Source organism: Leopardus geoffroyi, chromosome B4 (assembly GCF_018350155.1).
Source record: "Leopardus geoffroyi isolate Oge1 chromosome B4, O.geoffroyi_Oge1_pat1.0, whole genome shotgun sequence".
Classification (NCBI taxonomy): domain Eukaryota; kingdom Metazoa; phylum Chordata; class Mammalia; order Carnivora; family Felidae; genus Leopardus; species Leopardus geoffroyi.
In genome coordinates this window covers 20,986,396-21,011,032 of record NC_059341.1, presented here as the reverse complement: position 1 = coordinate 21,011,032, position 24,637 = coordinate 20,986,396, and the positions used below count along the sequence as shown (strand labels likewise).

At 46.6% G+C, this 24,637-nt stretch overlaps 1 protein-coding gene across 2 annotated transcripts in view; it reads left to right on the top strand.

Moving 5' to 3' along the window:
• The window catches only part of PIP4K2A (phosphatidylinositol-5-phosphate 4-kinase type 2 alpha), a 193,872-nt gene that overhangs the window by 153,379 nt on the left and 15,856 nt on the right, over positions 1-24,637 (top strand). For both annotated transcript variants that reach the window (XM_045465203.1, XM_045465202.1), the window contains 3 exons: positions 2,382-2,528; positions 9,033-9,071; positions 23,751-23,864. In XM_045465203.1, coding sequence (XP_045321159.1) covers positions 2,382-2,528; positions 9,033-9,071; positions 23,751-23,864 — 300 coding nt within the window. The remainder of the gene's footprint in view (positions 1-2,381; positions 2,529-9,032; positions 9,072-23,750; positions 23,865-24,637) is intronic.

Below are 24,637 nucleotides of genomic sequence, written 5' to 3'. Positions count from 1 at the left end.
GGACGAGAATAATCCGAGCACAAAGAGGGGTTGAGCAGCCAGATTGAAACTGGTGTGCACCCCCCACCCTCAGGGCTGGGGACATGCCCCCCGGGGCCTCCAAAATAGCGACGCAGAGCCTGCCTCAGAGTAGACGCCAGTCCAATGCCTGCCAGTGAGTTTGGAGGACGAAGCCGACAGGTACAACGGGGAAGTCTCTTATGAGAGTTTTAAATGAGAAGAATCGTTACTATCACCACTGTCGCCTGCAGGAGGAGGAAGAACGTAGGGCAGCGCAAGGCATTGTGTGAAGTGTTTCGAAACACTTTCATCTCTAATCTTGACAGGAACCTTCCTTCATGGTAGGAATTACGGTGCTCATTTTCCAGAAAATGAAACTAAAATGAAAAGTGATTTAATAGCTCGCCCAAGATCCCACAGCTGCTAAACGGAGACACCAGGAGGCATATGCATTCTTTCCAGCTCCCACACCCATGGTCTTTCTACATTCACACAATGTAGACTCGTGTAGTCTCCAGGTTTTTAAGGCTCCACCCACGGTCTTTCTTCAGAGGGGAGGGACAGCAGCCCTTTTTATTTCTTTCAATCAGAGGCAAGAGGTTTTATTTTCCCCCAATGGCTCTTTACCCCCTGTTTTGTATCCACAAAACTCAAGTTAATTTGCTGGGGTTTTTTAAACGTTTATTTTTGAGAGAGAGAGAGAGAGAGAGAGAGGCAGAGAGACAGAGTGCAAGCAGGGGGAGGGGCAGAGAGAGAGGGAGACACAGCATCCGAAGGAGGCTCCAGGCTCTGAGCTGTCAGCACAGAGCCCGACGTGGGGCTCGAACTCGCGAACTGTGAGATCACGACCTGAGCCGAAGTCAGACGCTTAACCGACTGAGCCACCCAGGCGCCCCAATTCACTATTTTTTGAAAGGAGACAAATAGAAAATGTTCCACTGATCTGACTTCAAATTAAGAACAAATTCAAGTGACATTCTACTCAGAAAAATGTATCAAATTAAAATGTGTGGCTCAGTTAGGGTCAGTATGGTAAACAAACAAACAAACAAAGGAAAGAGCATCTTTAAAACCCACCACAACTCTGGGTGGCACAAGTCAAACTCATTTTCTGATGCTGTCCATCTTTAATGATAAAAATAAAGGTCTTTTTTTTTTTTTTTCTCTTAAGATGGTTAAATATTATCGGAGTTGATTATTGACAGTGCTTACCACTAAACTGTTTGAAAGGGCATTTTGTTGTTCTACATTGCCCATTGTAAAATGAAAAAATTCAAACGATATAATTTTTTTTTAAAAGGAAGAAAGCAAAATTACCCAAAATTCCACTATTAATACGTGGTGACCATTCTTCCAGGCTCCTCCCTGTAAACACGCACAACGTGTGTGATCTTAACAATTTTTACAATGTTGGAATCTTACTATTCGTGCTGTTCACGTCCTAGAGATTTCACATACATGTCAAGGACGTAAAAGAGCTTTTTTTTTTTGCCATATTCTTTCTCCCTTCATTTTAAAGAGAGGAAAAACCTGACTTTCCTTTGAAAAGTGCAGTGGGACCCATTTTATAAAGATCTGCTTTCAAGGAGAAGTGTCTCCATCTTGTGGCCCTTTAGAGGACAGTCACCAATACTTCTCGACTCCTGTTGTGTTTTTGCAACTTTAATCAGAAATGGCGTCAAAGCTGGCACTTGGCCAGCGGCCTTGATGAAATCCGACAACAGGCCAGAGAATCTCCATCTGACCTGGCTATCGAGCAGGATCAAGCTCTCTGGTGTGGCACCTTCCCTTCATGCACTGCTCTGGCGGGCCGCCTAGCCCGAGACATCAGAGTGGTGGGTAAGAAACAAAAACTAAGACTAGAGCCAGCCGTCCCAGCTTCCCACGCTGAGCTCTCTCCACAGTTTCCTCTTTAATCACAGCTTCAACGCTGTACTTTAATGACACCGTTAAAAGAGCTGATCTTGGTGGCCAAGTGACTCTCCCTCAACCTCATGAAATCATCACCTGGGCTTCTGGGGGGGAAGGCAGAGGCCTTGGGGAGGGTGTGATTTCTCTCTAGAGGCATTAGCAAATAGGCCAGTCACTTGCCCTCTGGTCTAACACTATTATGTCCAAGATTTGACTGTACAAATTGGTTTGGAATGTTAGGAAAAAACACCTCTTTGGAGATAAAAGTTGAATTCTCCCATCTGTGTAAATGTGGTGAACGCGGATCCTGTGTCAGGCAGTATAAACGTGGTCAGTTTCTGTAACTAGGACCTTAACGGTTGGAGGGTTTCACTTTGTCCGCCCGCCGTAGGCTGAAGAGTTACGGTTTACATCTGAATGAGCACCTTTTGAGCGCATGCTTTGTTCCTGTCTCTCTCTCTCCTATGCAGTATATAGTAGAATGTCATGGGATCACCCTTCTTCCTCAGTTCTTGGGCATGTACCGGCTTAATGTGGATGGAGTGGAAATATACGTGATTGTGACAAGAAATGTGTTCAGCCACCGTTTATCTGTATATAGGAAATACGACTTAAAGGTAAGACCGTGTGAATTTTTATTAAGTAATTGACCAACTGTTGTAATTGATCCCACCAAATGCTTATTTGCCGCTCAGAGCTTAACGCCACCAGGCAGTTAGCCTAACAGTGCTCTCCTTCGAGTTAAACAAGAATCACTTGTGGGCTTTCCCAGAAGACCGTTGCACGTTGGGAAGTAGCACATCTGATTTTTTTCAACAAGTTATTTGTTGAACACCAGCTAGGTGCCAGGCACGGCTTTGGCGCTGGGAACGGTGTGATGGGCAGAACAGACCAATGCTGTCCGTACTCAAAGGAGCTGATATCGTGGTGGGTAAAGATGGACAGTGAGTGAAAGCAGTGAGTAAATCCCACAGAATGTTAAGAAGGGCTAAGTGCGATGGACAGAGGTAAAGAAGGGGAAGAATGGGGAAGGGATACAGCTTAAACAGGGTGTCAGGGAAGGTTTCACTGAGACGACACGGAAGCCGACCCGGGGGAGGAGGGCGTGAGCTGAGAGAACGGCATTCCCAGCAGAGGGCGCAGGGCCTGAGGCCGGCTGTTTCAGAGACCTTGAGGGACAGGCACACCACTGGAATTCTGAGTGGAGTGGGGTGAACCGATTCTTGGATCGCTGACCTAGGGGGAGAACGTCCAGGTTAGGAGCTGGCAAGCTGCGACCTGCCTGCGTGGCAAATCCGACTTGGCCATTTTTGTAAATAAAGTTTTATTGGAACGCTGCCACGGCCAGCGTTTCTGTCTCACGGGTGGTTGTTTTTGTATTACAGCAACAGAGTTACCTTGTACCACAGCAACTGTTTTGGACCCCAAAACCTCAAACAGTTAACCAGCTGACCCTTTTTAGAAAAAGCTTGCCACCCTTTGGCCTTTACCAGGAGATCACGAATTTTTTTTTTTTTTTTTTTTTTTAATCTCAGACTCCTTCGTTCTTAAAAGAGGACCCCTAATACAGCCCCTATGGAACGTCCTCAAAAAATTAAAATGGAATTGCCACATGACCCAGTAACTGCACTGGGTATTTACCCAAAGGATACAAAACACTAGTTAGAAAAGATACGTGCACCCTGTGTTTCTTGTAGCGTTATTTACCATAGCCAAGATATGGAGGTGAATGGATAAAGATGTGGTGTATTCACACACACACACACACACACACACACACACACACACACCCTGGAATATTACTCAGCCATAAAAAAAGAATGAAATCTTGCCATTTATGACAGCATGGATGGATTTAGAAGGTATAATGGGAAGCGAAAGAAGTCAGAGAAAGACAAATACCATACGATTTCGCTCATGGAATTTAAGAAACAAAGAAAAAGAGGGACCAAAAAAAAAAAAAAAAGTCTTAACCAAAAAGAGCAAACTAATGGTTACCAGAGGGGAGGTGGGTGAGGGATGGGTTTTAGAGGTAAAAGGGATTAAAAGTACAGTTACCACGATGAGCACTGAGTAATGTATATAGAAGTGCTAGGTCACTGTGTTGTACATCTGAAACTAATATAACATTGTATGCTGGTTATATTGAAATTACAATTTGTAAAAAAGAGGACCCCAAAAAGCTTTTGCTTGTATAGGTTATATCTACTGCTATTTAATGTTAGAAATTAAAATAAAATTTTTCTTTAGGTTTATTTATTTTGAGAGAGAGAGAGAGAGAGACAGAGAGAGAATCCCGAGCCGGCTCCTTACCGTCAGCATAAAGCCCAATGCCAGACCCAAACCAGAAATCATGAGATCATGACCTGAGCTGAAATCGAGAGTCTGACGCTTAACAAACTGAGCTCCCCGGGCACCCCTGAAATAAGAGATTTTTAAATGCTTGCTTCATTTAAAATAAAAGACTATTATTACATGTTAGCATGTTTTTATGAAAAATAGCTGTATCTTACAAATCAAAAAATTTAGTGAGACAGATGGCCTTTTTTTTTTAACATTTTTTGCAAATCTCCTTAATATCTGACTTAATCTGAGACAACTGGAATGTCATAGCTGGTTGTGCCGTCAGCCTGCTAACGATGTTACTTGATTGAAGTGTATGAAGAAAGTCCGACCTTACAAAGATACGTGGTTGGAAAGCGGGAGGGGTGGGTGTTTTAAGAACTTTCTCAGAAATTGGCAGAGACTCTTCTTTGATATTACACCAAAACTTGACAAGTAGCAATTTCTTAAAGCTCAGTTACACTGTGGAATCTGAAATCACATCAGTACCTACAGAAATCACATTTCTGTACCTATTTCTGTATAATCTACAGGTGCATTTACATATAGCGGTCCGAAGACATCATGCTTTGGTCATTTGGAACAGATGGTTCACTGAGTTTCGTGCTCTTCCAAATATTGACACATTTCATTATACAGTGTCAAGGAGTCGTGGGGCACCTGGCTGGCTCAGTTGGTTAACCTCTGACTCTTGATTTTGGCTCAGGTCATGATCTCATAGTTCTTGGGATCCCGCCCCCCATTAGGCTCCGAGATGACCGCACAGCTTAAGGTTCTCTCCCTCCCTCCCTCTCTCTCTCACTGTCTCTTCCCTGCTCCTGTGCCACACATGCTCTCACACTCACTCTCTCTCTTTCCCAAAAGAAATAAATAAACTTAAAAGTCACATTAATATCACTACAGGTCTCCTCAGTATGGAGAAGCTGTCATACTCACAGTGATGGATAAAAGTTTCTTCAAACTCTGATTTCCACTCAAAAGCTCAAATTTTACCATCGGCAGCAAGCCCTGGGAACTGTTTTCTGTGATGTGCCAGCACGCAGCACACCCCCCCCCCCCCGCACATAGGGAGCCCCGCAGCTTTGTTCTTCTTCGAGCAAATACCTACCAAATGCCCAGATCCAGTAAAGACATTGCCACTTGATCTTCCAAGCAAAAATGTTGTTGTGATGGATTGAGCTCATAACTCAAACCACCACAAAAATGTTCTTTTTTTAACGTTTATTTCTTTTGAGAGAGAGTGCGCGCGCACGTGCACGCGTGAGCAGCATTGGAAGAACCGAGAGAGGGGAAGAGATAGAATCCCAAGCGGGCTCCGTGTTAGCGCAGAGCCTGACGCGGGGCTCCGTCCCACGACAGTGGGATTGTGACCCGAGCCGAAGTCAAGAGTCAGACGCTTAACCCACTGAGCCCCCCGGGCAGCCCCCGTCACAAAAATGTTCTTAAAACATTTCTTCTTGATAAACGGGAGTGTTTTCTATATAGTCCCACAAAGAATACTGAAAAGGTATTGACTCCACGGTCAAGATTTACTAACTTCGTTGCTTCAAGGACATGTTTGTACATACATGTAATATGTATATTTTTGTATGTATTTTGTGACCGACCATATGGATGAGTACCACTGATGCCACTGGATTTATGCTGAGCTGCCCACAGTTTAACCCGTTATTTTTTTTTCAATATCCGTGCAAATATCAAGACAGTGAAAAAAGTAGAACGTGTCTCAATGTTGTTATAAAGATAGTTTTGACTCTGCAGACCATGAAAGGGTCGTGGAACCCCAGGATGCTCAGCGCACTTTGAGAAATGCTAGTCTAAGGGAGCCAAAGTGGTTTAGGCTGATCTCCTGCCCTCTGGAGTTCAGATAAACTGTATAAGCTTCCCAAGTACAGCCTTCCTCTGTCCTGCCTCCTAGTTGAGGCAGTTTTGTTCCCTGGAATTGCCCCTGGTGGAGATCCCAGCCACCCTCCAGGGTTCCTTGTACCTCTCTCTCCCAAAGCTTTTGCAGTGCTCCTTAGAGGAAGGAGGACTCCATTCACTGGCCTGACTCCCCCATGTAATAAGCCAGAGTGACCTCTGAAGCCACATGTCCTGGTTTTATCACTTGTCAGCTGTGTGTGGGTTGCTGAACCTTTCTTGAGCCTCAGTTTCTTCATCTATAAAACGGGGATAATTTTACCTACCTTTGCTAGGTGAGGAAGGACATATATATATATATATATATATATATATATATATATATGTATATATACACACACATATACATATATATGTATATATGTATATGTATGTATACATATGTATGTATATGTATGTATACATATGCATGTATATGTATGTATACATATGTATATATACGTATATGTATACATGTATATGTATATGTATACATATACGTATATATACATATATGTATATACGTATATATATGTATATATGTTATGTCCAGCATAATGTGTAGCGTATGGGAATTGGTCAGTGAATTTGGTTGTGACTTATCCATTCTACCAGTAAGTGCCTTAAAGGCAAATTTTTGGTCCTTTTTATTTTTTATGCCCCAGAAATGCCTCAGATAGTGCCTCATTCAAGCAAGCACCTAGTAAACATAGCTTGATGTAAATTATACTTATAGCCTGGATATTATAGTTGTAATTTGACTTCCTAATTTCATCTCCCTCCTTAGCTCGTAGAATAAATAAATTCTGTTCTTGCCAGGACTGGCTGTCGTGACAGAACCTGGACATCTGGCATCATCTTGTGGCTCACACTCTTGGCCATGACTTAACTAACCTTATTTTCTATTTCTGTTTTTTTATTTTGAGTTAATTTAAATTTGGGTGAGGTCCCCCCCCCCCCCCCACTCCCGGCTAATGATCTGCATTTACAGAGAGATGAAGCTTCCCTGAGACTCAGAGCCGGGTAAATTCTGTTACGGGGGGAATAATACACACACAGCGACCAGAAACTTGGGTAAAGATACAAAGAGGAATATGCAGTTTCTTCCTCTGACCAGTAAGCGTAGACAGTGCTCAAATACTGCAAATATCCCGTCTTGTTGTTTTTTGAATTTGAGAACATTCTTTGTTAGAAACCAGTGTGTAAAGGAAGGTATTTGTGGTCTGTATTCAAGAATCCCTGAAGAAGGGCAAACAGGCCATTGCCAGGGGCAGCGGCCGGGTTTGTGCAGAGGAGTTCGTGCTGTGGTTGTGGAAAGGGGCCCCAGGTTTTCCTTCTGAACCACTTGCCTTGTCATCATTTCGCGGGTCAGCGTTGTGCTCCCCTGACGCATCCCCGAGAAACACTGAGCATTTCCCCTGGGCTGACGGCAGGATCTCACACATCCACCGGACCCGGGAATGCCAAGCACCAGGAGGGTGGAGAATTGGCCCCGGGGTGGTGGGGACTCCAGCCTGGGCCCCCGTCCCCAGTATCAGGAGACTCCTCAGTCCGAGTCTCTCATCTGTGAATTACAGGCTACTTTCTTTTTTTTTTTAATTTTTTTTTTTAATGTTTATTTATTTTTGAGAGAGAGACAGAACATGAGTGGGTTGGGGCAGAGAGAGAGGGAGACACAGAATCTGAAGCAGGCTCCAGGCTCTGAGCTGTGAGCACAGAGCCCGACGCGGGGCTTGAACTCACGGACTGCGAGATCATGACCTGAGCCGAAGTCGGCCGCTCAACTGACTGAGCCACCCAGGTGCCCCTACGGGCTACTTTCTAATCAGTGCCTGAGCTGCTTGGATGCAAGATGGTCACGGAGTAGTAAATTTTGATTTAAGAATGGCCTGTCGAGAAGCCACTTTAACTTTCCTCAAGTCACAGATAAGTTCTCTTAATGGTTGGCTAAGGCAAGTATTCCAGGGCAATAAATGCGTGTACAAGGGGTGATCAGGTAAGCGCATCACCGCTGACCTGAGTGGGGGGAAGGGAGAGCAGGGAATGGGTCAGGATCTTTCTCCAGCCATCGGTTCAGGGAACGCCGGGCATCGATTGCTATGTGAGATCCTGCTGTGGCCGCTGAGGAACACCAAGAATGAACGGTTTCTTGTTGTGATGACAGAGCTCGGAGAACCAATGCAGCCGAGCAGAATTACTGGGATCAAGAACTGTGTTTTCTTCCACTTTCTACCTCTGTGCTCGGCCGGGCGCCTGGCACAAAGCGGGGTGCGGGTGAATGTGTGGGTCTGAAGGGATTCCCAGAGTGAGGGGGCCCGGGAGGTACACACGGGTGACTCACGGTAATGAGGAAGACATTTCTCGGAAACGGACAAAGACGGGCGGAGGGCCAGGCGCGCCCATAGCTGGAAGACGTAATGTGGGGGCAAGAGGCATTCCGTGCCCCCGTGGCCCCTGCAGCCACTTAGTGGCCCGCTTCCCCGTTGAAGACCGTGAAGACCAACCATTTCTGGCAGTCGGGACAAGAAGCAGAGTGTGGTTTGGATCCAACGTCGAGTGATTGATCACTCAAGTGATTGTCAGGTTTTCTGATTTCCAGTGGGGGGGGAAGGGGGGACGAGAACCAGGGAGAAGACAGCTCGGGTGACAAGCTGGGGAGAGGATTAGAGACGAGCCAACAGGAAGGTCTGCGGAGCGGGGAGCACCCACGGGGCAGGGTCATGGTCGGGGGGGGGGGACAGAGCCCACGCGGGCTGAGGCGCCACGGCGAAGTTGGCGCTCACGTGTTCTGCGCTCTGCCCTGGCACACGCGCGTGTTTGAAACGTGCAAGGCCCGATGCTTCCCGTGTGCCTGTTTTCATGACATGTTTGTGTTTCAGGGCTCCACGGTGGCTAGAGAAGCTAGCGACAAGGAAAAGGTGAGTACCCTGACCTACTCCCGGCGCGGTCCCGCCGACGTGCGGGAACAGCACCCCTGTCCCCCCTCTTTCCCTCTTGCCTTCCGCCGCGACGCTCCCGGCTCCCTTCTGCCACACCAGCACCGCGTCACCCAACTGAGGGGTCTCCTGCGGCCCTCGCTTCCTCGGATGAGGTGCCCCCTCCCTCTGTGTTGGCTCGTGGAGTAGTTCTTGGTTTTAAGGGTGGGTGAAAGAAACGTTTCGCGTGCAACCCGGTCTTGAACCCGGTGCCTCAGGATCCAGACTGGCAGGCACAGCTCAGCAGCCGTGGGGTCCCGGCCCCACGTTACCCCGAACCAGCGGGCGGGAGCTCGAGCGCTTTCCGCGCCTCCCTGAGCCCTGGCTTCGCACCTGCAAAATGAGGGTGGTAAAGCTTCAGCTTGACCTGTGAAAGGTTGGCTCGGATGAGCTTCCGATGAGCTTCCGACTCCCTTCCGACTCTAAGATGGGGTTGGAATGTGTGTCACTTGCAGAATTAGGGATGGAGAGACTACCTCTTTTTACCTTTTCCAGAGTCACTGGACAGCAGGCAGTATTTGAATCCCATCTCGTTTATTAGGCAAGATGACAGATTCAACTTGAATCCGTTTGATTAAGAATTTGGGAAGTGCCTTTCTGCATGTAAATCTGAACTGACCAAAATCGACATTGGCTTATATGAAAGTCACCTTGGGAAGTGCCTTTTTTGGCTTATATGAAAGGGACCTCTGTACCCTCAGTTATTCCCCCTTGTCACCTTGGGAAGTGCCTTTTTTTTTTTTTTTTAATTTGACCAAACCGTTTGGAAGCTGGGCTCAAGGTTTTCTGTTTTTGTTTTGTTTTTAAATGATTATCTTAGAGTGGCGTCATTCCATCTAGATTTGCAGTTTATATTTTGGAGATCTGCTGTGTTCATTCAGAAGTGTTTGTGAATGCTTTTGTGGGTACCATCCCTACAGGCTTCAGGGACTAAAATAATGAACGACACAGACCCATCTAGGAGGCGATACGGACGTTAAATAGGAAATGACCATCTCGTGTGATAAGCGGTTTAATAGGGCACATGTGGCCCCTGACTCTGGCTTGGTGGGGTCGGGGGGGAGGGGCTTCCTGGGGGAGGTGATGTTTGGAAACCTGAGGACGAGTCAGAGTTAGCTGGAGGGAGGGGTGAGAAGGAGCATCCTGTACAGGGGTGCAGAGGGGGCGTACCGGGCGCCCTAGCTGGATGGGGGAGGTAAGCCGCACCAGTTGGGAAGGCTATTGAAATGACCAGGATAAAATGGTGGCCGGAGCTGGGATGGCCGTCAAGGATAGGTTATGGAGGTTTAGGAGGAAGCATCCACAGAGCTCAGGGATGTGGCAGGGGACCAGTGCCAGGGAGTGTGTGTGGAGGGAGGGCGGGGTTCGGGATGACTCCCGGCTGTCTGGTTTGGACGGTGGGGAGGGTGTCGATTCTACTCACGGACGGGGGAGAGCAGAGTGGGAGGAGTTTGAAATGTCAGTCCCCCTCTCCCCCATGACAGAGATGCTCATTTGGCATGAGGGGCGGCAGGGAAGGTTTCAGCCGGAAGCAAAGGGGCTTGGAAACCTCCAGGAAGGATGATCAGTAAAGACAGGGAAATATATGAGACCGCCCAGGATGAGAAGTGTGTCTGGAACCAGCCCAGAAGAGCATCGGATTTAAGGAGTGGGTTAAGGAAGAGAGTCGTGCAAAGGATCAGCCAAAGAGACACGTTTACTGAGCGTCTTGTGAGAAATGCCCAGTGAACCTTGCCCCTGGTCTTAGGAGACGTGCACTCTGGTCGTAGCCCAGAAACCAGAGAGAGAGAACTGCCCCGGAATCAGATAAATCAGATACTTCTGCAGGCTCAGGTAGGGTGAGGACTGAGAATTAATCCATTGGCCTATCACCAAGGAAATCTCTGGTGACCTTGCCTGTGACAGTGGGTGCCACAGAAGCCGGAGAGCAGTGGGTTAAGGAGCGGGGAAGGGAAAGGGAAATGGTGGCTCCTTCTTCGACCATTTGTATTTCTACTGTGCACTAGTGGGTGTATTTTGACATTTCTGACCTCCGCCTACAGCACCCTGAAGGCGCCAGCTTTGGCCAAAAGCAGCAGAAACAATGGACTGTGGACTTCCATGTTGCTATGACTAAACAGTTTTTCCAGGTGCTCGAGACTCAAGTGGGTATTTAAGTGTGAGCCCGTGAGAGACTCACAGGTTTAGTATGGTTGGGTTTTCTCCTAGGAGAAAATAATCTGGACCATCTAGAGAGCCACACAGACTTTTCTGCGTCGTAACAAGAAGCCAGCCCCTGAGGAGGAACTGTGGTTGGGGTGGCATCCACTTCTCCACCGTCGGTGGCTCTGTTTTGCCTTTGCGCCCTGGTCCCTTGAGATCATTGCTAGCAGGCCCCACCCTTCCCGCCCTCTGTTCATTTTAATGTCTTCAGGTTTGCTCCCCAAGGGCATGGTCTGCTTGGACAATAAACAATGCCCAGAAAGACAGTTACAGGCCATGGGGTGGTTGCTGCTGAAGCCAAAATCCGCAAACGAGGACATCTACGAAGGAAAGCCACAAGTATTTGACATCCTCGAAGCTGTATTATTTCATCAGAAGCAGACCCTTCGTTCCCTATCCCTCCCTCTACTCTCTGCCTACAGGACCACGCACTGCCCAGAATGCCCAAGGCCCTCACCACACCCCCACTGCCCCCTTCACCAAAAATGCTCCGCCTTTTACTGGTCTAGGTGTCTGTGAAAAAGAGTGAAATTACAGAATTTCTAACAGAAACCCGCTTTTCTGAGGCGCCTAAAATGCTTAGAATGCTTTTCTCATATTCTGAATTGTTCCTCAAAACATCTCCCTGGGAGATGGGCTTAGAGAAGTCAGAGAGGGGAACGACCTTCCCCACCTCACATCGGGACCGATTTGAGACCCATGAACTTACGTTCCCGTGGGGCGTCACACAATCAGTGGCAGAGGTGAAACCTTCCCTTCGTCTGGGGTTTGTGTTTTTACTGTGTGTTTTGATGTCTTGGGCTTTAGAAAGGCAAATAGTGATAACTGACATTTGTGGAGTGTAAATCTTACACGAATTCGGTCGGATCATCCTTACCACCAGGTTGGTGCTCTTATTACTTCCTTTGAGTAAATGAAGTTAGTTCGCAGACAGGTTCAGTAACTTGTCCAGAGTCCCCCAGTTACCATGTGATTCAGCCAAGGGTCTCAGCCCAGAGCTCACGCTTCTGACCACTGTGCTGTTACCCTCTGAATGTCTGGCAGCTCTGGGTCTCCTGTTTTAAAAGGACATAGCATCAAAGATTCATGTTAATCCCGTGAATCATGAAACATTCACTGCATTGACAGAAACAATGTTTCGGAGTTAAATACGGTGCTGGAGCAGTTCATTCTGAGTCTTGATCTTAAAATTCTTAAGGTAGCGACATCAGTGGTTCGGTTTCATGCTATGTTGGCAAGTTGCCTCCGTTTTTGTTTTTGTTTTTTTTTTGAATATATAAACACAGGCGACCTCCCTGTGTCTTACACCGTGTACACATTAACGCGGTCCACACGATTGCCCTGGGGAAGAATTCCGTGCCCTCTACTTCTGTCGGGGCGTGGGGTTCATGACAAGTCTTCTTCCACTAAGAGGAGCTCCACAAGGCCACCCGCCTGCCCTTGTAGTTTACAAGTGCTCACCGAGCAGGGGCGAGAGGAAACACCTTAAAGATAAGGAATATAAAAGTAAGTCAAATTTGTCATTGGCGGAGGCGACGCCCCCCCCCCCCCCCCGCCCCTGCATTGGCAGGAGGGCATCAGGGCTCTCTGATACGGCAGTTTGTTTATAATCTGGCGACAGCCGAGGGAATGGTCACTAAACTGTCCTACTAAAAAGAAATGAAATGTATTAATAGAGCTGAGCTCCTAAAAACATTGGGTTTTCAAGTTCTAAAACACGTCTTTGCCCTTCTTTGCCCTCTCAACTTTCAGGTTTTCTTTCCATGAGCAGTTGATATTTTTCATCTCCCAAAAAACATGCTATTCTTTGGCTCCGCAAGTAAAACCACTGATGTCATCAAAACAGCCGCCGTTAGATACATTTATTTTCTGCATTTTAGCCTTTCACGAATGGAATCCCGTGATGTGCCAAGAGTCTTCTCACTGCTTTCACCGTGTAACTGTATTCTCCAAGAAAAAAAAAAAAAAAAGATTGTCACGGTGCAAAGGATAATTTTCGTAAAGAATCCCCACGGCCTTGGCTTGATTAGTAATCTGGCTTGTGAGTTTTCCCTTTCATTTGAATCTCCATAACTGTCTTCATTGCCCAGACTTCTAACTTGTTGGTGACAAGTTTTGAAACCGTCATTTCAAATATTTAGTGATCTAGGTGCAGACAAGTCCCGTCCCCTGATTTCAGCTCCCTCGTAATTAGTGTGATTTGCATTAGCATCATAATGAGGATGACGCTGAGGGGAATAAAGAAGTTCTGTGGCAACAATAACGGAATCACTTTCATGGCAACAAGTATCAGAACACGTACGTACAGATGTCTTGAATTTAAAAAAAAAAAAAAAAAGACCGGGGCTTTTTTTTTTTTTTTTTTTTTTAAGCCGTTGTCAGATTTTGACAGCTGCTATGACTTGTTTTATTCTTTAATTCTTTCCTTTTTAATGGAAGGGCATCTTCCATTCGTGGCTCCGGCAGTTTACCTCCTCTAAATGAGACAGAGAAATGCGAATCTCCCTGGTGGTCGATCTTTTCACAGCTGCGCTGCGATTCCAGTGTGACATCGAATTAGTAATTATAGCTGAGCGGACTGCTTTTTACAAATGACAGCCTGAGCCACGCTGCCAACAAGCAAGCCACTCAGCAGGGAATCTAGGGAAGTAAAAGAAAACATAACTGGACTCACTTGATTTCTGGGGGATTTGACCTGACTCTTTAAAAAGCCCATGTTCTTGAGCGAGAGAGTCCTGGGGACTTACACAAATATGCATTTTGTTCATCGCTCTGCACAGTTCTTCTTCAAACTCATGTCTGATTTGCTTGGGTGAAGTAAAGCCTGTGTAATGGAGTCACTAGGTCGCAATAGGAAGACTGCTTCTAACGTAGAACCTTCTAACTGCTTCTGCTTCTAACGTAGAACCTTCTCCCTGGAACCCATGTGAAAGAAAACAGCTGTCCTGCAATTGACATTTGTATAACTATATCGGCAATAATCATTGTTGACACTTTGATAATGGGCTACAGAAAGCTGCCTTGTCGATCCCTGGGCATTGTGAATTGCACTGGCAATTGAGTGAGTGTCATTGTCTCTGACACTTTACCTATTACCGACCGAGGCGTCAGGCGAATTCATCATTAATACCCTTACATCGAAAACTGCTTTCCTAAACCAGTTTCCAGCATTTCTTTTGCCATCTTTACATTGTAGCAAATTGCGATTAATTCCTCCCTCTGTCTGGTTCTTTGGGATGCAGTTAAAGGCAAGGGGACAAAGACGCTCGGAGCATCGAGCACAGCAGCGTGTCCTTCTGGGAATCTTTCCGCTGTCGGCTGATGATCGGTTAAAGCTAGATTATCACGGGTTCTAAGCCCTAAACTCAGCTAACGCTTTAACCTTCTTCTGAAAACTCCCTTTTCTCCCCAGATGGAAGCGAATCGGTTCCCATTGCCAGCCAGTGTTAGAAACGCCTCTTCCAGCGCCCAAACTGCAAGGAATAGGCTCCTGCCAGGGCAGGAGCGGGGTCCGTTTCTCGGACCTCAAGTTAAAGGCAGCGGCGCTAACATCTGCCTCGTGGCCCAGAGAGGGTTTATAAAAGGGGGTTTGGGGAGGGGGTGCAAAGAGCATTAGTGGATCTGAGTCCCAGCCCCTGCTCTGGCATTAATGGAAGTTCGGGGTGTGGGGATCAATCATTTCACTTGGTCGTCATTCATGAGATTAAAAGATTTGATTGTATCACTGGTTCTCCTGCTTCCATGCAAGATCTCTCGTTTCAAGTGAAGCTTTCCCCTCCTGCAGAGATACAGGTGAGTATTAGACTTGACTTTGAGGAGTCCTGGACTTGACTGACAGTCACTAAAATCCTGTCTGTTCTAGGTATAGGTGAAGGTGATTGCTGTGGTTAATGGAAAAAATGTTTGGAACTGTCCTATTGTATTAGCAGATGTAAGAACCCTCTAATGTAAACCATGGGGGTGATTCTGGGAAGTGGAGTTTTTAAGATTCAGTTCGTTTGGAATTTGGTAAGAGTGGCAGGCGGAAAAGAGAGAAGATAGCACAGGCAGTGACTCTGCTAGGTGACAGCACCTGCCAGGTGACAGCATGAAAGTCCTTAGGCAGTTCTGGCTTGCGGTCGTGTATAAACTCCTAGTTGCCTTCGATTCATTTTTATTGCTCTGGGATGAATCCAACCCAGAGTATCTCAAGTGCACAGGGAGCAGTGCTGTTAGATAGGGGAATTTTTTTTTTTTTTAAGCTGAAAACTCTTAGTTCCAGAAAGAGTCAGGGTGGAGAGAGGACTTTAAGATTTAGAATGGGACCTGAATTTAAGGCAAGCTGTTGCAGATGCATACTTACTAAAATAATAAAATTGTGATGTTCGCTACATTAGTATTAAACCAGAAACTATATAGTACTTAGCAAGCTGCTTCAGTTTTCAGACTCTTGAGATTTCTTACGTCGTCACCATCAACATTTGCGCGACAGAATCTTCTGGTCAGATCGCAACCACCCGTTTTGTGTGTCTGGCATGCAGGTTAACTGTCACGTCACAGCCTGTGGAGGAAAACCAAACTGTCACCATTGACATCGTCACTTACAGGGACAGGCCCTTACACTTAAAGGGCCATCATGTTTTGAAAAGTATGACAGTATCAGAAAAGCGGTAATTTCACATTTTAAATATTAGCTTGAAAATTTTAGGCAGGGGCACCTGGGCGGCTCCGTCGGTTAAGCACCCGACTTCAGCTCAGGTCATGATCTCACGGTTCGTGAGTTCGAGCCCCACATCGGGCTCTGCACACTAGCTGCACAGAGCCTGCTTCAGATTCTCCCTCTCTCTGCCCCTCCCCCCATAAACAAATAAACATTAAAAAAAAAAATAGGGAAGATAAATAACCAACATCTGGGCACTTGCCAGCCTTAACAGTTTTTTGTTTTTTTTTTTAATGTTTATTTATTTTTGACACAGAGAGAGACAGAGCATGAACGGGGGAAGGTCAGAGAAAGAGGGAGACCCAGAATCCGAAACAGGCTCCAGGCACTGAGCTGTCAGCACAGAGCCCGACGTGGGGCTCGAACTCACGGACTGCAAGATCATGACCTGAGCCGAAGTCAGATGCTTAACCGACTGAGCCACCCAGGCCCCCCTAGCCTTAACAGTTCTAAGTGGCCAAATCATACTAGGGCTTAGCCGGTTTTGTGTTACCGAATTGCAGCGCTGTTTGACAAGGGTGTTGAGGCATATTCTCTTTCTACATTTACACATAGACAAACAAGTTCAAAATGAAAACCACGCACCTTTCACATCCAGCTGCTGTACATTGTCACTGTGGAAATTACAAGGTGCAGGAAGAGCCGTCGGGTCACTTCCCAAGCCACGGACGTATGTAAACATTCTGCTTATGTTGCGAAAGAAGGTCGTTACACGTGCTCTTCATGAGAAAGCAACTGTTGTCTTGCTATTTCTGTACGAACTTTACCCACATTCACCCATTTGCCTTTCCATGTATCAAATTTGTGGCTTGGATGTTTTGAGAAGCAGAACTGACTTTATTGTAAATCTCTAACATCTCTGATTACCCTAAAATTGATACCATATACGTGATGTTATTCGATCAGATTCTCTTTAGCCTAGCTCCAGTGTAAGGATTACCTGAAATTCCCTCCCTCACAGAAATATTTCTGGAGAATAGATTTTCAGCCTCACAGACTGATTTTTATGAAGTGTTTTGGAAAGCCTGGGGAAGGGCGTTTTATTCTTTTTATTTTTTATTTTTTGCAAACTTTATTTTCATGTAGGTGAGCCTTGAATAACAAGTAAATCAGGAACATAAGCAACCCCGAACATGAGACAATAATTAGTACATATTTTTTTTTTTTTTTAATGTTGTGTCTTTGGCTCCCAATGTGACAATATGGCCCATCAAAGGGACGCCAGGCAGCAATTTTTGACGTCGGGGTTTACAATTAGACGTTTATTTTTATTTATTTATTTTTTTAATGGTTTATTTATTTTTGAGACAGAGAGAGACAGAGCATGAACGGGGGAGGGTCAGAGAGAGGGAGACACAGAATCCGAGACAGGCTCCAGGCTCCGAGCTGTCAGCACAGAGCCCGACGCGGGGCTCGAACTCACGGACCGCGAGATCGTGACCTGAGCCGAAGTCGGACGCTTAACCGACGGAGCCACCCAGGCACCCCAGATATTTGGGTTTTGCTTTTTTTTTAGTGTTTTTTTTGACTCCTCTGAAAGATAATTTGATTTCTTAATCTCACTGAAATAACACTTCTGTATCACTCCTGGCTTTCCTAACCCTTAAAATAACCAGGGTTACTTAACTCCATGCACGTGACAGCAACCGTGTTGAAAGCACAGAACCTAGTGAAACAGGCAACTATGTATGCAACCCAATGGGATCATCTCCATTGGAAACAAGATGTAAATCCTTTAGGTAAACATTTAGTTTTGGTTATGTCTTCACAGAGCATTTGTAAAATTTTTAGTAATTAGGAATTTTTAAGTTTTTATTAAAAGTGCTAAAAATGTTTATATTAGAAGGGCAGTTCTAATGCCTTGTTTTTTGTTTTTTGTTTTTTGTTTTGTTTGATCTCCTTCCCTCCATGCCTTCTACCCTTGCCTCCTCTGCCCCCCGGGGATCCGTAATTTCTCTCTGGCCACCGCCTTCGCTCCTGGGTCATTGTCTGCTGAGCTGGCGACAGAGGCTCACTCTCATTTCTAAAACTGAGAGTTCCAAATTTGGTGGTGGTTAGGTCTGCAGATTTTTCCCTTTTTTTAATCTCAAAGCCCTGGCCAAATCTGTCCTTAGAGATCATTTATATCTTTTACGGAACCCTAGGGAATAATAAGTAATTCTATTCGGAAGCATCTATACATTTAAAATATCCACGTGTTGGTGACCTTCAGGTTCCGACTACAGTCGCGTGTACGTCCTGACTCTCACGGCCATGTTCGTTTGTGTTTAGTTACACATAAACCGTTTGGGCCATGACCAACGTTGTTACATAGCATGTTGCTTACTGATGAGGAGTAAAGACTTGGAAAGAGACACATTAAGCAGCTGGTTCAGAACATCAGAGCCAGTTTGACAATGTTACCTACGCCAAACGTTTTGAAAACCTTGCTCCGGCCTTATCGGCAATGAGTTTGTCTCTGCCTATGCAAGCCATGCTTGAGAGCGTGCCCAGCAAAGAACCCTGACGATGTTTGTATATAACCCCCCACGTGGCAAGCCCGACCCTAAGCTTTTTTTTTTTTAACGTTTATTTTTGAGACAGAGAGAGAGCATGAACGGGGGAGGGTCAAAGAGAGAGGGAGACACAGAATCTGAAACAGGCTCCAGGCTCCGAGGTGTCAGCACAGAGCCCGACGCGGGGCTCAAACTCACGAACTGTGAGATCATGACCTGAGCCGAAGTCGGACGCCTAACCGACTGAGCCACCCGGGCGCCCCAACTTTTGACGTGTCTGAACTCACAGAATCGTCACCACAGCGCCGGGGTTCTTGCCGATCCCCGTTTAGAGAGAGGAAGCCAAGTCACAGGGAGGTTAAGTAACTTGCTCAAAGTCACACAGCTGATAATTGGAGCAGATGAGATGTAACTCCTGGCAGCCGGGACCCAGTTTGTGCTCATAACCTCACGCTTCAGTCCGGGGCCCGTGTACAAACCCGGGCCATGCCAGACGGGCCCGCCGTCTGGCATGAATGACCCAGCAAGAAAGTGGGAGGGACATTCGTCCTGCTAATTTTGTCCCAACCGTGGAAGCAGGGTAGGCCAGTCGCCAAGGGGACAGTGTCTCTCCGCTGACACCTTTGGCTGTCTTTGCGCGTTTCCAGGCCACAGTAGTGGGGGTGAATGCCATTTCGGGGCTAGCCCACCCCAGTAGAATCCTCTCCTGCAAAAGGGAGAGTCGCCTTGCCTCGTTAAACTGGGGCCGTGCCGGACTCTGTGCTGAGCTGGGTTGGACGCAGCCTCCCTCGGCTGGCTGGGGCCTGGGAGCAGCTCCTGGCAGGAGTCCCAGCCCAGGGCCGGGCAGACCGGGGAGGGCCATGTGGTAGATCTTTCTGGGCCTCGCCTCCGGGCCAGTGTGGTACTACAGTTCCCTCGTTACACTTGGGGGCTCCCAATCTACACGGAACTGGCCAGGAGAACTTGGTTCAGAGGGAATAAATAAAGACTTAACCTAGTCCAGAAAGGTTGCTGACCGTTGGCTGGGAGCCAGCCTTGGGAGTGCAGTGAAGAAGCGATTCTGAGCTGATGGCTTTAGCTCTGGTGGTTTCCTCCGCCCTCTGGCTGGTTCTGCATTGACCTGGAAAGAGTATGAAAGACACCCGTTAAAGAACCAGGCCGGGGACTTCGAGGCTTTCAAAGGTCTCCTAAGTGCCGATAATCCGGTTGCGAAGCAAAGGGTAGACTGCACTGCTGCCCACAGTGGCTTCTGTGCTGCTCTGTGGACCTCACCTCTGTGGGCCGTGAACACCGCGAGTTTATTAAGTTCATTACTTCATCGCGTAGTGGTTTTCTTCACTTTAAAAAAATGTGTCTTAAATATAAATGCCTCTCATTATCAGAGGGATGTATTGAAATTGTTCTACCAGCTAAGTAATAAGAAGAAAAAAGAAAAACCAAAAAACAAATTATTTTTAGCGTTTATTTTTGAGAGAGCGCGTGCAAGTGGGGGAGGGTCAAAGAGAGAGGGAGACACAGAATCTGAAACAGGCTCCAGGCTCCGAGGTGTCAGCACAGAGCCCGACGCGGGGCTCAAACTCACGAACTGTGAGATCGTGACCTGAGCCGAAGTCGGACGCCTAACCGACTGAGCCACCCGGGCGCCCTCCCCCAAAAACAGATTCTTAACTATAGAGAACAAACCGATGATTGCCAGAGGGGAGGTGGGGGGTGATGGGGGTTAAGAGCACATTTACTGTGATGAGCGCTGAGTGATAGAATTGTCACATCACTATATTGTATACCTGAAACTAATATAACACTTTACTGGAATTAAAATTTAAAAAAAAAATTTGTTTTAAAGCTAAGCAGTAAGGTTTGCTTGAGCATGAATCATTGTCAGGGGACTTTATCTTTGTCCTTTTTTTTAAAATTCTCCTTAAAAGAAATTATTTTAGGGGCGCCTGGGTGGTGCAGTGGGTTAAAGCGTCCGACTTCGGCTCAGGTCATGATCTCACGGTTTGTGGGTTCAAGCCCCACATCGGGCTCTGTGCTGACAGCTCGGAGCCTGGAGCCTGCTTCGGAGTCTGTGTCTCCCTCTCTCGCTGCCCCTCCCCTGCTCATGCTCTCTGAAAAATGAATAAACCTTAAAAGAAAAAAATGAAAATTTTTTTAAAGTTGCATAATCTCTTCTAAACTCAGTTTCCTTGTTGGTATGAATTTGAGAGAAATAGTTAAGATTGTTGTGTAGAACCAGGGAGATGATGCACTTCGATGAGTTGAGGCACATGAAATGCTTATTAGCACCGTACCTATGGCTGCTGGTGCTGGTGGGGTTTCCCCCGTGCTGCCCATAAGGCAACAGCCTGGAGGGTTCCAGAAACCTGGCCTGGGCCCTGGCAAGTAAGGGGGTGGAGCCAGGATCCGGACCGTCCCCGACATCCTGGTGCTCCCACGCTCTTGCCCCACCACAGGCACTTGGGGGTGGGGTACGTGTAGACCAGTGTTGGGTTCCTCCAGCAGCTGCCCCGCTAAGGATCTGCCTTTGCCTCTTGAGACTTTCGATAAGCCCTTAAGTCTTTTAAGCAATCTGGTTGCCCTTTTTAAAACTTGATCCAATCTAAATACGTCCCTAGTGCCTGTGAAATTCACAAGCGAGCTTAGTAATAGAGTACAGGGTGCCCGGAGTTTTACGAGGTAGGATTAAGTTTTCCCTGTCACATGAAGTAACCCTGCTGGGGTAAACCTGAAACGGCATTCATCTTCATGAATGTGCCTGGAATTATAAACACCTATCCAGCGTGTCATTTACTGCCTCGGCCGGGCTCCGACATCGCTGGCTTCAGGTTTCCCTTTTGCTCACACAGAGACAGAAAACCCTGTGCCCTTCTTCTCTTACACACACGAAGCGAGTTGAGGCAGACACCTTAATCCTTAACGCTGCCCCCCGCCCCCCCCCCCACACACACAGACGCCCACGTCGTCCCCTTGGAGAGTCCCCTCCATCTCTGTTCCTGGGTGGAGACCTGGCTTCAGCCCTTTCTCCAGGGGCGCCTCCGGTTCCGGGTTTGGGGCAGTGAGAAACCCTGGGTCTGTTCAACTTCAGGTCCTTGCGTTTCATTCTCTGAAACTTCGTTACGTTTATGATTCCGATGGAAGAACTGAGGGTTCAGTGCGGTTGACCCCAACATTTCACGTTCATGCGCTGTCTTCACATTTAGGGTTTTTCATGTCACGTTTATGACATTATTTTCAAGTTATTAATGACAAATTTAGGGAGTTCATCTACCAGGCCCCTCCCATAGCTTTTGGGAACAGCGGCATTGTGTTTTTATTTCCTCAAAACGCTGACTCCGCATAAAAGTATTTGAAAGTAGATCAGTGTCCCCCAAGAATGCTGTTATTCATCTGTCCATTTTGCGTATTCGTGCTTCCTTATTTAAAAAAAATTTTTTTTTTTAATGTTCATTTATTTTTTGAGAGACACACAGAGAGAGTGACAGAGCATGAGCAGGGGAGGGACAGAGAGAGACACAGAATCTGAAGCAGGCTCCAGGCTCGGAGCTGTGAGCATAGAGCCCGAAGCGGGGCTTGAACCCATGAACCGTGAGATCATGACCTGAGCTGAAGTGGGACGCTCAACCAACTGAGCCACCAAGGTGCCCCAAGAATACGATTATTTATAGTACACATAAGGAAAAAGTGTCAAATGTTTGGATCTCTGATCTCTGCTATACCTGCATTGTAGAAATAGCTATTCTGGCAGTAGTCTTATAAAAAATTGCAAAGCTTCAAATTTTGGCAAAGTTAAAAACGAGTAGCAAAGCTACAGATTTGTAATTGTGTAATATATGCGCATATATGTATATGTTCAGACAGATGTGAGCAGTTTCAGGCATTTGAGAAATGGTTCTGCAGGGGCGCCTGGGTGGCGCAGTCAGTTCAATGTCTGACTTCAGCTCAGGTCATGATCTCACGGTTCGTGGGTTTGAGCCCCACGTCCGGGTGCTTCGGATCTTCTGTCCTCCTCCCTCTCTGCCCTTCCCCTGCTCGCGCGTGCTCTCTCTCTCTGAAAAGTAAACATTTTTGAAAAAGAAAAAGAAAACTGGTTCCACAGATCTGTGCAATGGGTTTTCTTTTTACCACTCTGAATAGCGGGGTAGGGCAGTGTGGGGAACAAGAAAGAGAATACATTCTTTCCTTGGATTATTTTTTTTTTTCATTTAGCTCACACTTATGGAAAAGAGAGCCATTCAGACATTCATTAATATGGTAAGAAAGACAATATCTTATATTGGATTCCTTTCAAGTGGAAGAAATAAGCTATGAGTTGCTGATGGGAGCGGGGAGGGGTTTTGATTGCTCTTGAACTCTCCCAAAATGCAGGTTGCATGAAGTTAAATAGAATAATCCACACGAGTTTAACATTAAATGCCCATATTATCCTGCAGCATAAGCTAGTTTTGTTCTGCTTGTGACCCGTATTTCGGTCGTCCCCCCGTTACTTTGCGTTGATCGGGTCAGCGTAAGTTCCGTTTAATCGCCAGCCCACCACCCTCTTGTTTATTTGTAAAGGACAGAACTTCTCATCTTAGTATGTTTTGTATTAAAAGAAGACATTTTCCTTCGGCATTGCCCAACTGCAAACAGAGTTTTCTTGGCGGGGTGGTGACCAGGAAGGCTTAGAAGGACAGGTGGCTAACCTCTGGCTGCATGATCTCCCCGACTGAGAAATTAGATATGATTCTGGATGGTGCTTTTCTGAGGCCAGATAACGTGTTATTTGTAACATGAACCCGGCAAAGGCTACCCAAAAAGTGTCGGGGGCGTGGAGTTGGCTTGTACCAGTAAGAAAATCGAAGGTTCCTGACAAAGAATTCCAAGAATACAAATTCTATACTTAGAAGACCTCTTGTAAGAAAGTGAATCCAGGAAAGCAGTCAGGTTCATGCCCACGAAAACCATGAAATCTGTTACTAAACTTCATAATATGGAGTATGTGTGACCCTCCACTCCTGGTGGGAATGCTTCCAGCGGCTGTAGCTCACTGGTGCCCCCTTGCGGTATTCAAGCCACCTCGCATGTTGTTGCCTTGGGTAAAAGACTCCCACAGTGAACGAGGGGGACTGTTTCTGGGGGTGGAAACTTATCCTCCGGGGACTGGAAGACATACGTGTTTTTTTTTTGTTTGTTTTTTTGTTTTTATTTTATTCAAGCTTCTTTCATTCTTTTTGTCATTTGCTTTAGGCCAAAGAGCTACCGACCTTAAAGGATAATGACTTCATTAACGAGGGCCAGAAGATTTATATCGACGACAACAACAAAAAGGCCTTCCTGGAAAAACTGAAAAAGGATGTCGAGGTAAGAAAAATCAGTATAAAGGACGGCCCCGTTGTAGAAACGTCCACCGTCTGGGTTGGCTTCTGAAGCTTCTGCAACCGAGGCCAAAATGCCCGTTGTACGCGATCAAAGTCAGGTGTACACAGGTGTATCTCACGCGTGGTCTGGTTTAGAAAAGCGCACCGGACCACAAACCGAAGAGAGCGCCTGAAGGCCTCTGCCGGGCATCGCCCCGCTCGGGTTCCCACCTTCTAGTTGGCAGGAGGGTCTGTTCAGTGGAAGCCCGCTCGCGCCGACTGCCCGCGGCCCCCAGAGTGAGGGTTCCGCGGAACCATGGTGTCCCGTCACGCAGCAGAGCATTTCAAACGCAGACGTTCAGGAACCGCATCTCGGTGTTCGTGAACACGTTCCCGGTCACCTGATGCTTGAACATTTCCAGCAGTCTCTGTGAAAGTAGCCCCACTGAGCCTTACACGTCGTGGGAACGGAGCAAAGGTGGCTCCTGATACCAGTGGCATGGGGGGGGGGGGGGGGGATGGTTGTGACACATCAAATACTGTGTGAAAATGGGCTTTTCGTCCATAATGAAGTTTTCTTTCTTTCACTGTTATTCTGGTTAAGAATGAGAAATGTACTTTTCCTGCTCTCCCGTTGGACTTCCTGTTATGCATCTTTTAGAAATCAAGCCGGGAGAAGTTATTTTCTTGAAATTTGTTAGGTTTGTAAGACATGCAAAGAGAATTCTGATTTAGACAGTTACTGAACTAACTTTTGCTGAGCTGTTACTTTTGTTC